The 14,042-nt window shown below is 35.6% G+C and overlaps 1 protein-coding gene across 1 annotated transcript in view; it reads right to left on the bottom strand.

The window, feature by feature from the left end:
- UBL3 (ubiquitin like 3) overlaps window positions 1–14,042 on the bottom strand; it is a 100,244-nt gene that overhangs the window by 10,059 nt on the left and 76,143 nt on the right. The window contains exon 2 of the mRNA XM_027835169.1: window positions 2,680–2,788. Coding sequence (XP_027690970.1) covers window positions 2,680–2,788 — 109 coding nt within the window. The remainder of the gene's footprint in view (window positions 1–2,679; window positions 2,789–14,042) is intronic.

Below are 14,042 nucleotides of genomic sequence, written 5' to 3'. Positions count from 1 at the left end.
CACCAAAGACAACTTAGAAGGTCAGTGGGAAAAGTCTGTGACCGTGGTGAGAGAAGAAGCTAGGTCTCAGCCCCAAGTCCAGAGCGTGCCCTCAGGGCAGCAGCTGCGTCTGAGCTTCCGGCCCACAGACTGAGAGGGAATCCAGTAGCTGATCAGAGGGGGATTGCAAGGATCTCTTTGCCAGGGCTGAGGCAGAAATCCCTTGCTTTGCCCGTGCTTGGATCTGAGTCACAGTTCTGAGGGGCGGTCCTGGGGCAAGGAAGAGCGCTGGCAAGGAGGAACGCTGGAGTGGTGGAGCTTGTTGTGGTGGTGGAGAGGAAATACCTCGCCCCTTATCACAGCACCTTGGAACAACCGACACTTTTCAGGTCCCTAGAAGTATCTCTGAAAACAACTGTACAAACCCCCCGGAAACTTGGGACAGTACATTCTCCACATTGGAAACAGACTCTTACCTTAACAAAGAGTTTAAAACTCAAGTAATTGGTTGGGATCATGAGCAAGCAGCGCAAAAAGAGTCAGACTATATTATCTTACTTTGGTGACAAAGAAGATCAAAACATACAACCAGAAGAAGAAAACAAAGTCAAAGCTCCTACATCCAAAACTTCCAAGAAAAATATGAATCAGTCCCAGGCCTTGGAAGAGCTCAAAAGGGATTTTGAGAAGCAAGTAAGAGAAGCAGAGGAAAAACTGGGAAGAGAAATGAGAGTGATGCAAGAAAATCATGAAAAGCAAGTTAACAGCTTGCTAAAGGAGACCCAAAAATATAATGAAGAAAATAACACCTTAAAAAATAGCCTAACCCAAATGGCAAAAGAGGTCCAAAAAGCCAATGAAGAGAAGAATGCCCTAAAGAGCAAAATTGGCCAAATGGAAAAGGAAGTCCAAAAGATTACTGAAGAAAATACTTCCTTAAAAATTAGAATAGCGCAATTAGAAGCTAGTGACTTTATGAGAAATCAAGACACCGTAAAACAAATCCAAAAGAATGAAAAATTAGAAAACAATGTGAAATATCTCATTGGAAAAACAATTGACCTGGAAAATAGATCCAGGAGAGAGAATTTAAAAATTATTGGACTATCTGAAAGTCATGATCAAAAAAAGAGCCTAGACATCATCTTTCAAGAAACGATCAAGGAAAACTGCCCTAATATTTTAGAACCAGAGGGCAAAATAGAAATTGAAAGAATCCACTGATCTCCTCCTGAAAGCCCCAAAGCAAAACTCCTAAGAATATTGTAGCCAAATTCCAGAGCTACCAGGTCAAAGAGAAACTATTACAAGCAGCCAGAAAGAAACAATTCAAGTATTGTGGAAACACAATCAGGATAACACAAGATTTAGCTGCTTCTACATTAAGGGACCACAGGGCATGGAATATAATATTCCGGAAGGCAAAGGAAACAGGATTACAACCAAGAATCACCTACCCAGCAAAACTGAGCATAATTCTTCAGGGGAAAAAATGGTCATTCAGTGAAATAGAAGACTTTCAAGCATTCTTGATGAAAAGACCAGAACTGAATAGAAAATTTGACTTTCCAATATAAGACTCAAGTGGAACATGAAGAGGTAAACAGGAAAGAGAAATCATAAGAGACTTATTAAGGTTGAACTGTTTACATTCCTGCATGGAAAGATGATATTTGTAACTCATGAGACCTTTGTCAGTATTAGGGTAGTTGGAGGGAAAAAAATTATATGTATGTATGTATAGATAGATAGATAGAGGGCACAGGGTGAGTTGAAGATGAAAGGGTCATATCTGGAGAATAAAATTAAGGGGTGAGAGAGAATTATACTAGGAGAAGGAGAAAGGGAGAGGCAGAACGGGGTAAATTATCTCACAAAAAACAGAAAAGAAAAAGCTCTTACTGTGGAAGGGAAACAGGGGAAGTTGAGAGGGAATGAGTGAATCTTATTCTCATAGGATTTGACTTAAGGAGGGAATAACATACACACTCAATTGGGTATGGAAATCTGTCTTACCCCACAGGAAAATAGGAGGGAAGTGGACAACAGAGTAGAGGGATGATAGAGAAGAGGGCAGATTGGAAAAGGGGGTAATCAGAAGCAAATACTTCTGAGGAGGGACAGGGTCAAAAGAAAGAATAGAATAAATGGGGGGTGGGGTGGGATAGGATTAAGGGAAATAGAATTAGTTTTTCACCACATATCTACTATGGAACTATAACTGCACATGTATACCTTGCCTTTTCAATGAGGGTGGGTGGGGAGGGAGGAAGGGAGAAAATTTGGAACCCAAAGTTTTACAAACACATGTTTAAAAAAAAATGTTTTTACATGCCACTGGGAAATAAGAAATACAGGAAATGGGGTACAGAAATCTATCCTGCCCTACAAGAAAATAGAAGGGGAAGCGGGGGAGAGATAGCAGGGAAAGCAGACTAGGGGAAGGGGTATTCAGAGTGCATGCCATCTTGGGGTGGGGGGAGGGGTGAGATGGGTGAGAATTTGGAACTCAAAATCTTGTGGAAGTAAATGTTGAAAACTAAAAATTAAAAAAAAGAAAATGGACATAGAATCATATGATTTAGAGATGCAAAGAACTTTAGAGATCAGCTCATCCAACATAAGTCTTATGATCCCAGTTATTCTAAATTATAAAAAATATACATAATCTAACATTGATCATGAGAAAAGGCTACTCACCCATTGGCCAATTGTCATATACATGCTTTGCAATATCTGCTGCTGAATCATTAGGAGAAAACAGGAATTCTTTAGTTTTCCCACTCACTAAGATGAGTCGTAAATTTATCTGAAAGGGAAAAAAAATCTTTTAAAAAAAGGCTGTTTTACAGTAAAAAGCAATCATATGAAGTCTTCATTCAATCATGTGATAAAATTTAGTCACAACCATTATGACAATTTTCATTTACCAAAAGCAAAAAACTGTTCAACTTTGTTCATTTTAAACGTGTCCCAAATATTTTGACATTTAAGACCTTTTTTAAAGACGTAAAAATGTAGTAGTCTTATGAGACTCGTTTTAAATCTATTTCATAAAGAATCTTTTTTAAAAGGTTTGTATTTCTCTCAAATATCCCCAAAAGAAAACACTGATATTTTGTTTTAAAATTCCTCTATAATCTTTTTAGAAAAACAATTACCTCCCAAAAGATTTATTTTTTGATGTCACTCTACCTATATTATCAGTGAATAATAAAAAATTCTATAAAGACTGAAACTCAACCTTGACACTACATTTTAGAAAGAAAATTTGTGATTGCTAAAGTGCTATATACATTTATATACATACACAGATGCACACACACACACATAAAATTTGGAGATCAACTAATACAACTGGATATAGCTAAAAAAAGTTCCAAGAATTATTCAATTATAGATTCTATAAGCATCACAATTCTGAATAGTTTCACTACAAAAATGCAAATGCTTCTACTTCACATTTAAAGTCTTTAACAATCTAACTCCAGTCCAGCTTTCCAGACACATACATTCCTGCCTCTAACTCTTAGTGGTCCATCTAAACTGGGCTACTTGTGGCCTGGCCCTTCACATATAGTATTACAAACTCCTATCACTGATCCTATCTACAAGCTGTCCCCTGTGCCTGGAAAGTACTCCCTTCTCATCTCTACCTTTTAGAATCTTTCATTTCTCTCGGTTCAAGCACCATCTTCCACCTTGAGAGCAACAAAGACTATGATTCTCCTCAGCTGCTAATGCTTCCTTCCCTTCTGCCCTCCCTCCAATTGCCTTGCATGTTAACTTGTACATACTGTTTTCCCCATCTAATTTAATATAAGCTCCTTATGGGCACAGGGAATATTTTATTTTTATATTTGTATATGTATACCCAGCATCTAGTACAGTATCTGTATTAGCCAACACAATTGGCTCTAATAAATACTTTTTGATTGGTATCTCCTCAGGTATGCTATGATGGGTATCTTTTTGGATATGGATTGAACTAGTTCCCACCTGACTCTCAAATTCTGTGATTCATATCCCTTAATAAGGAATAGGGATCGGACCTGTGATTTCTTTCCCTAGGTCACACAGAAAGTATGTCTCAGAGACTAGACTTGAACCCCAGGTCTTCCTATTTTGGGACTGACTTTCTATTCACTACTGGAGCACTGCTTCTCATCAATTAATATTCTAGCAAAAAAAAAAGGCATTCTGCTTGAAATTATCAGTCTGGAGATTTAATTCTTTGATTTTAATTGCTCCGTTTTATACCTAGGATGTTTATATAAATGTAATAGTTTCTTTCTGGTTCATGCTTTCCTAAACTATGATTTCATGTGTAAAATTCTTACACTGTTATAGTTTTCCTATAAATTATTTATTAAATAACTGGAATGCCTATAGAAAAATGACTCAGTATTTTATTCAGTGTCCAACTTGCTACAAAAAAAAAAATCAGGGTAAACTTAAGGTATAATTATTTTCAATTTTAATAACAGACATTAGTAAGACCTTCCTAGAGCTTCTCCTACCCTAAACAAGTCTAGAAAATAATGCCCTACATAGAAAGAAACTATTTTGCAGATGACTTTCTCTTACAAATAGAATAATTTGAATGAGATCTTAATATAAACTAATCTTAAACCTCTGAAAAGATCTAACAGTGATTGTCACAAAACCCTGACATATAGAAATGCTATCTGTATAAAAACTTAGAAAGATTAGAATTCATCTTACATTGAGTTAAAAACATAGATGCCTAGACAGTACTGAGGATATAACTCCCTTAGCATTAATCACCAAACTTTAATAAGGTAGTTTTGAGTTCCTTGAAGGTTTTACAATAGTTCAGTAAAGAGTTAACTTGGGCCCAAGCTGGGGTGACTGTGATGTGAGTGGAGAGAAAGGGGTGAATGAGTGAAGGGTTGTACAGGTAGAACAATATTTGGCAATTGGTTAGATACGGAGAGTAAATGAGAGTGAAGAATTAAGTAAGATCTCTATGGTGAAAACTTGGGTTCAGGGAAGGATGATGGTACCCATCATATAAATAGGATAATCAGGAAAAGGGGTGGGTTTGGGGGGAAAGAATGATGATCTTAGTATCAAACATGTTGACTCTGAGGTGCCTTTGGCGTGCTTTTTCTTAAATTTGATTGCTGATAAATCTTCTTTTTAGATGTGACTAATACTTACGTGGCATAAAGAACCCAGAAATAAAAATTAACACACAAGCTTCATGATGTTCGAGGTGTATAGAATTTGAAATAAAGAATGAAAAAAGAATCCATTAATGTGATCGTCTGTCCATAATAATGTTTGAGAAATTAAGGAAATTTGATTGGAATACAAGTTCAATTTTCCCACTTGCCATCAAATTTTCAGATCTTTTTGCCTCCTAGTTTTATTTCTAAGTTCAAAAGACATTACTCCTTACAAAATAATTCACATCTTAAAATTCTACTGAAATCAAAGGTATATGAAGATATTCTAGAAGTCTGGCTAAAAGAAAACAACCAGGATGTTGCCAATCTTCTCTTCCAAACTTAAAAAAATTAAGTATAGAAATGTTTCTTATTATCTGAGTAAATGTCTGCAAAATTTTTAGCATTCTATGCAACAAAACCGCCCCATCATATGTTTTATAGACTTTAATTGGCTTGACACCTCCCCTTCCGCATTTCAAAATCAATGGTCTAAAGAAAAGCTTTATATAGTCCATTCTTTCTTCATAGTATAAAATTCTAGCAATTCAGATGGCATACCAGTTCAGGAGTTCAAAAGTGGCTTTGGGCTAAACAATAAGATGTAACCATTTGCAAAAGCTTTAAAAATTACTTATTTAAAAGCTACAACTTGGGGGTGAGAAATAGGTCCAGGAGAAGGGGGAATAAATTAATTTCTGGTAGAATTTGCCATTCTGATGAGCATTAGAGCTATTTTAAGTTGAAAATAGCTAAGTGGAAGGGTTTTTTCAGTCTGCATTTTCTGCAGACTTCAAGCCTACAATTTAAAATAAAACACAAATCCTAACTTGCTGAATGCAGATTGTGCACCAGCTGCCTGAAACATGTCAAGGCAATATTTCTTTCAGCTTCTTTGATCTGAAAATGCAACTCCAAATGTGTTTCGAGAATGGAGAGAGTAGTTCTTTTAAAAATAGAGACACTTTTCTCTTATGTTCTTTGCCATTCTTCTTGTAGCTTTCACAACGAAAAATCATAGCTGAAGACCTAGAGTCAAACAAATGTTGAGAGTTCTTTGCAATTTAACTGTAATAAAGAATATCAACTTGTGGCTACATGGCTTGTGAGAAGAAAAGGTCAAGCTCATTTATAGCTATTGGTCCTTCAGTCTTTACTTCAAACCAAACCCAGAAGCCTAGAGTCCCATTTTCTTGCTTTTTTTCTTTCCTGAGAGTCAATTAGTTGGATTTATAAAGTGCTTTGGAAAGTAACATGAATCAATCTATACAGTAAAAGTAGGTTAGTGCTAACTAACCAAATGAAGAAAAGAATGAGTGAATAAATTGCTATATTCAAAACCATAGTGATCTAATCTTTGTCCTATGTGTACGTTCATAAAGCTGCCTTGATTTTAGGCCCAAAACATGAACTTATCGCAGTATTTCAAGAATTATATTCTAGATTGTGGTGGTAAAAACAAAACAATGAGTTACGATAAACTTACCTGGAAAAAATATCAAGAGCAACAAATGCTTTTATAATAGAAAATTTATAACAGCTAGGTGGTTATCTTGTTATTGGTCATAGCTACATTTTTAAGGTACTTTAATAAATACCTTCTCAGGCTTGGATAAATTGTGTTATCAGAAAGTCTTTCCAGAAAATCTATGCTACAATGAATATATGCACTCAGGTACCACCACCACCACCAGTCCCCCCTTAATGAGTCTACCACCTAATAAACAGAGCTGCTCAAATGTTGAATAGGCTGATCCAAGAGGTAGGGACTCTCTCCCTCCTAAGAGGATTTCAAGCAAAGGTACAATGATGATGTTTGGTGATATTTTAGAGAAGTTCAGCTTATTGACTGGTCTAGATGGGTTCTGAGGCCCTCTCCAAATCTGAGATTTTGAGATGATCCATTGGTTATTTAAAATATCCATTTAATGATAGATGTTTTCATTATTTTAGACCTCAGTCAAATTCAATATTCAAGGATTTCAAAGAGAATATCAGCTTGTGTAAAAGACAGCTGCTTTAATAATGGGTTAAATATGAGAACATTATTTATAACCTAGTATGTGACACATTTAGGATACATGCTTGTCTAAAAATAAAAGTTCCACACACACTTGAGATGACTTTTTGCTTTTAAATGTGGACTACAGATCCCACTATATTGTACAATCCCTAGGGGATGTGATTTATACAATCCAACCTCTGAATTATAGCTACGTTTTAGGCAACAAAAACTGTTAATGATGTAGAATAGTGGTGTCAAACTCAAACAGAAATGGGGCCATTAATCTATACATATGCATCCCGGTGGCCACATACTGACTTAAGATTTAAAATGTAATGTTATCAATATGTTAATGTATTTTTATCTATTTTATTAAACAGTTCCCATTATATTTTAATCTAGTTCCTACCTCTCAAGAGTTGCATTTGACACCCATGGTATAGAATATCATGTTCCTTACTCTCTAAGAATTTATGAAATAATGAAAACATTTTTGTTATATAAAATTTCAATGTTTGGTTCAGTGAACAGAATGCTGGTTGAATTTGGAGTCAGAGAACTCTGCTACCCACTGAACCCTCACTTTCTTCATCTGTAAAATGAGGGGGTTCAACAAGATAAAATGGCTTCTAAATCTAGGATGCAATGATTCTGTTTAAAAAAAACAAAACTCTTGTGTGATGACCAATATTGATAAACTTAACCCTTCCCACAATACAAGGATCTAAGACATCTCTAGAGGCCTTGTGATGGAAAATGCTATTCACACCCAAAAAAAGAACTACGGAAAGTGAATTGCTATTTTTTTTTCTCTTCTGTTGAGTTTTGTTTCCTCTTTCTGATGGTTCCTCCTATTGGTTTTAATTTTTACTTCTAACATCACTAATGTGAAAATATGTTTAATATGAATGTAAATGTATAGCCTATATCAGATTGTGCGCCATCTTGGGGAGCGTGATGGGGAGGAAGAGGGAGAAAAATTTTAAACTCAAAAGCATATGGAAGTGATTACTGATAAATCAAAATAAATTAATATTAAAAAACAGAACAAAACAACTCTAACTGAATCCTCTGTCTGGCATTCAAAGCCCTGCATAACCTAGCCTCCTCACCTCCCCAGTGACAGCAGCGTCCTCCCATAGGACACTCCAGTACCCAGTTCTGGGCATTTTCACTGGCCGTTCTCCTTCCTCATTTCCGCATCCTGGCTTCCTTCAAGTCCTAGCTTAAAAATCCACCTTCCTACAGGAAGCCTTTCCCAGTCACTCTTAATTCTTGTGCCTATTTATCTTATTTTTAAAATTTTTTTATTTTATTTTTAGGCAATTGGGGTTAAGTGACTTGCCCAGGGTCACAGAGCTAGTAAGTGTCAACTGTTTGGTCTGAGGCCGCATTTGAACTCAGGTCCTTCTGACTTCAGGGGAGGTGCTCTACCCACTGCACAAATTATCTTAGAGATAATTTGTTTATATATAGTTGGTTACATGTTATTTCCCTATTAGATGTGAGCTCCTTGAGGGCAGGCACTGTCTTACTTTTCTTTGTATCTCCAGTGCTTAGCACTAGGCCTGGGACAAAGTAGGCACTTAATAATGTTACTGATTGGCTGAATTCATCATATCTACTTATGAAGTTAATTGGCTGAATTCATCATATCTACTTATGAAGTTAATTGGCTGAATTCATCATATCTACTTATGAAGTTAAATCACAGAAAGACAAAATGGAGTTTGAAGAAGGTAGTATACCATCTATCCCACAGAAATTTGTCTTTATTTTTAGAGTTTTATGCAAATTCACCAAATTCTGCAGGATACTTTCTTTCAGATGTGAAGCCTTCCTTGAAAGGTCAATACAAGGATAGGGAAAACATGAAGAAAGTATTTAATGGGTTAAATTTCTGGAAAGGGTGGTGCACACAACTGCGGGACATGAATAGTGCCATTACAGAGCTGAGGCTGTCACACTTACAGACTATCAAGAGTGCTCAGTGGGGCTAAGATGTTCTCTTTGGGTGTACTTGGAGGTTGATAAGAATTTCTTTTCCTCACCATCTTACTTTACCGTGTCCATCACCAATAAAACAAAAAAGATTGTGAGGCCTTACATAAACTTTAATAGGTATAATGCTGTACCTTACAAGAGCCAGAAGAATAATATTAACCCTAGTTTTCTAAATGGTTAAAAATGTTTCAACTTTTGTCCTAAAATTGTCTTTTAAAATGCCTGCCAGCTGTTTCTGACATGAACTTATTCAAGTTAAATAGAAACATTTAACTTTACTGCTTTATAATTTTTACTAATCAGCCAATATTGGTTAGAAACTTCAAATTTCATATTCATTAGTATGACATAAAGTAAGAAAAGTCAAGTCTGAGTTTAGATAATAGATAACACAAATGAAATGCAACATTAATATTTGAAGTACCTTTTAAGGTACTTCATAAAATCATATTAGTGTATCAAGAATGTTGCAGTGTATACAAATGTTTTGTTATAATACAATTATATTTAAATTAATACATTGAGAAATTTTTAGAAGTACAGTTGCCTATAATCTTCTGTTTCAGTGAATGAGCAAAAGAAATGTGCCCTTATGACTTTGGTGACAAATAGTTTGGAATTTTATTGTGATTTAAAGAAAACAATATATTTATATAAACCTTGACCATAGCAAATTATTAGAACAGATTATACCACCCAGATTTGCATTTTGAGTTCAAGTAGTTATAGATAAAGCCATTGTCACTGCAGTAATAACCAATGCCATCACCACAATATTAAACATTAAGTGATGATTGTGGGTAGAGTACTATACTATGTGCTGGAGGAGATCTGAACTTTAGATAAAGAGGAGATTCATCTTAATTCAATACTGTTGAGACCTCTCAGATTTTATGCCACATGAGCCTCTGAGTCAGAGAATTAAATTGAACAACTTTAAAACACTCTTTTCTTCTAAAGATACATTCTTCCAAATTTTTATGATAGCAAAGTGACAAACACTAAAAATAAGTCATAAGACTTCTCCCCCCCCCAGAAAAAACTACCCTTCCGGCAGCTAGGTGACGCAGTAGATAGAGCACTGCCCTGAAGTCAGGAGGACCTGAGTTCAAATCGGGCCTCAGACCAAACACTTAACACTTACTAGCTGTGTGACCCTGGGCAAGTCACTAAACCCCAATTGCCTAAATAAAATTACCCTTCAAAATTTACACCTATATTAAAATTTTATCTTTGAGATACCATCACTATATTTGGCAATAGGTAATGAATATTCTTCTGTCTGAAGACTAACGAACAGTAGGCACCAAAAAATAATACCCAAGATGTTAAACTGAATCTAAAACATGGAACAGTATCAGAATTACTCTGAGCTGAGATTTTTTGTTCTATTTTAGGGAATGGAATTATATCAAGAGGTAAGGTGGCGCTTATCCCCACCCTCCAACTGCTTGCTAGTGCCTCTCCCACCAAAATCCCTTTACATTTATGTATTTATTGTGTATATACTTTATATTAAAAGTTGTTTCCCCGATTGAGCATAAAATGCTTGAAGGAAGGTACTGCAGCACTTTTGTCTTTTGTCTAGTGCCTAGCACAAAGAAGGTATTTAATAAAGGCATACTAATTAATTGATGATACAAATACCATAAACGAACTCCCAAAGGGGGGAGGGAAATTCCCAAGAGCAGATGCATTCTACAAATGAATTCTTTCAAACATTTAAAGAATAATTATTTCCAATACTAAATAAACTATTAATAATAAATTGACATTTACATAGCACTTCAAAGTTTGCAAAGTACTTTATTTAAGTGCAAAGTATTTTACAAATATTATCTCATTCTATCTTCGCACCAATCCTGAAGAGCAGGTGCTCACATTATTCTAATTTTATGAATGAGGAAGCTGAAGCAGACAGAAGTCAAGTGACTTGTCCAGGGTCACATAGCTAGGATGTGCCTGAGGCTAGATGTGAACTCAGGTCTTTCTGACTCTGGTCCAAGGCTCCATCTATTGTGCTAATTAGCTGCCTTTTTTAATATAAGAAAAGAAGGTACTCATCCAATCTTTCTATGACACAACTATGGTCTTAATATCTGAAGCTGGGAGAGACATAGCAGAGAAAGAAAACTATAGACCAATATCCCCAAACAAACATTGATGTCAAAGTTTTAAATGAAATATTAGCAATACATAAGAAAAATTATAAATTATGGTCAGGCTGGGTTTAAACCAAGCCTTCTGGAATCAACAGTCACCCATCTTTGTTTCCAGGATTTTACTACCACTAAAAGTGCTGCTGTGGACATTTTTAGTATACATTAGACCTTTCTTTCTATTTTTTACCTTCTTGGAGAAAATGCCCAGAAGTAGGATAGCTAGGTCAAAGAGTATAAACAACTTAGTCACTTTTCTCATAATTCCAAATGCCTTTCCAGACTAGTCAGACACACTGACCAGTGTGTCTGTCCTCCCACAGTCCCCTCCAACATTTTCTTATCTTTTTTGGTCAACTTCGATTATTTGCAGAGTATAAATTAAATAAATTTGCAGAGTATAAGTTCTGTGATCTCAGGAATATTTTAATGTGTATTATGAGTGATTTGAAGCACATTTCTGTGTGGTCATTTGTGGTCTGAAATTCTCCTGTTGAAAATGGTTCATTTCCTTTTACCCCTTATCTACTCATAAATTTAGTATTAGTTTCATTGGTATTAATTTTTCACATATCCTGGATGTCAGATTTTTATCAGTGATATTTAATGCAAATATTTCCTCACCCCTTCAAATAGTCAGTTTCTCTTTAACGCAATGAGAAAAAATAGTCACCTTTTTCATATGGGACAGTGGTCTCCAAAGTTTCACAGAAGACCAAGAAGCCACCTACAGAGCCTAAGGCCTGACACAAAGGGGTGTGTGATAAATCACAGGGTGGGAAGACAGATTATATCTTCCCTTCCCGCACAGCTAATTACCAGACTAGTCATAAATACAACCACACCTAACCTTATCCCCCACTCCTCCTTTCCTCTTCCTCCCATGCAAGCTCCTATCCTCTGAAACTGGCACTGGCCACCAGAGTAGTCAAAACCTAAACTAATCTGCACAGATTCCAATAAGAGAACTCTATCCCCACCCACTGACCTCTAGATCACCCCACAGAGAGCATGCTCTGTTCTTGGAGACAATGGCCTGTGAGTCTGGGTAGGGCAGAGTGAGTCACACAGGGTGAGCTGGCATGATGGATTGTGATCAGGATCATAGATATCATTACATTAGCTTCCACCCAAACCCAGTTATCTTCTAACTTATCTACTAATATGCAATGTACCACCATCCTTCTAGTAACCCAGTTTCTTACATCCTCCATGTCATCTTGATTCCTCACTTTCCCTCAGCCTCCAATGTACAAGTCTCCTAACTGATCCCCATGTCTCAAGCCTTTCTCCATAGCTTTCACAGTGATCTTACTACAATACTGGTTTGATGATGTCATGATGCTACTCCATAAACTCCAGGGGCTACTACTGACTTTTAGGGATCAAATATTATTTCATTTTTATTTCATCCTTCTTAATTCCTATTTTTATGAGTTTTATAATGTATATAATTATTAGCATAATAGCACATGCTTTATAAAATAAATCTATAAACAATTTATAAATAAAATCTATAAATAAAAAACTAAATCTATAAATAAATCTACAAAGACATACATAAATAAGTATGTACTATAAATAGTACATGTGGGGGTATATACTGATACATACTCCCAAATTTTTATTTATGGGATACAAAATCAAAAGTTTGGAGACTGGTGATTTAGGAGATAAAACCATTGTGAAGGTCTGCTATGATAACACTAGATCTCTATTAGTTCAGTCGTTTAAAATTCAAAATTAGGAAAGGACATTAAGAGCTAAAAATGTCTTCTATTCAGAATTGTTTAAATTACAATGGAAAATCAGATTTGATGTCTGGAATTAATATATCTTCTGTGTTATTTTTTGTTATAAAAACAGGAAAAAAATTTCTATTCCTAAAAATCACATACCCCCAAGTCAGGGAAACTCTTTTGGTTCCTTCTAACTCTAAAATTCTGTACATGATTTTAAGGAGGAGTTCTTAACCTGAGGTCTGTAAACTTTAAAAAATATATTTTTGATAATGGTATTTTAATATAATTTGTTTCCTTTGTAACCCTATGTATTTTATTTTATCCATTTAAAAACCTTATTCTGAGAAGGGACCTATAGGCTTCAAAAACTGTCAAAGGGGTCCAGGACACAAAAAAGGTTAAGAACCCCTTTTCTAAAGAGATCAATGATCATAACAACTGGCATTTATATATCATTTTAAAATGCAAAATTTTTCCCTGCATTTGATCCTCATAAAAACCCTATGATGCAAGAACTAAAAGTATCATGTATCATCTCCATTTCAGGGATTAGGAAATTGAGTTTTGGGGAGTTTAAGTGATTTGCCCACCACAGCAGTATAAATTTCTGAGGTAGGATTTGGGCCCACCTCCTCCATTTGCTAACTAAAATGGATGGGGGTTAAGAAATGGAGTCAACCACTGTTTGATGAAATCTAAGGGCAAAGTAGTTATCTATGTTGTTTTGTATCACATGTTATTAGATTACCTCACTGGGACCCCTGTGGGCACAGTAGAAGTCTGTAGGCTTAGAATAATTACATTCTAGGGTATTAAAATAACTTACAGATGTCACAGAAATATTGACAATTTTTCTGAAATTATGAAGAATGAGTCTAAGACATGGGTTCTTAATCTTTTTGTGTCTGTCAAGGAACCCAGTCGGGGAAAGCCTATGAATCTCTTCTCAGAATGATGTTTT

This window comes from Vombatus ursinus, unplaced genomic scaffold (genome assembly GCF_900497805.2).
Source record: "Vombatus ursinus unplaced genomic scaffold, bare-nosed wombat genome assembly UNPS02014813.1, whole genome shotgun sequence".
NCBI classification, from domain to species: domain Eukaryota; kingdom Metazoa; phylum Chordata; class Mammalia; order Diprotodontia; family Vombatidae; genus Vombatus; species Vombatus ursinus.
The sequence above is the reverse complement of the archived record's forward strand: the minus strand, read 5'-3'. Positions and strand labels throughout refer to the sequence as shown.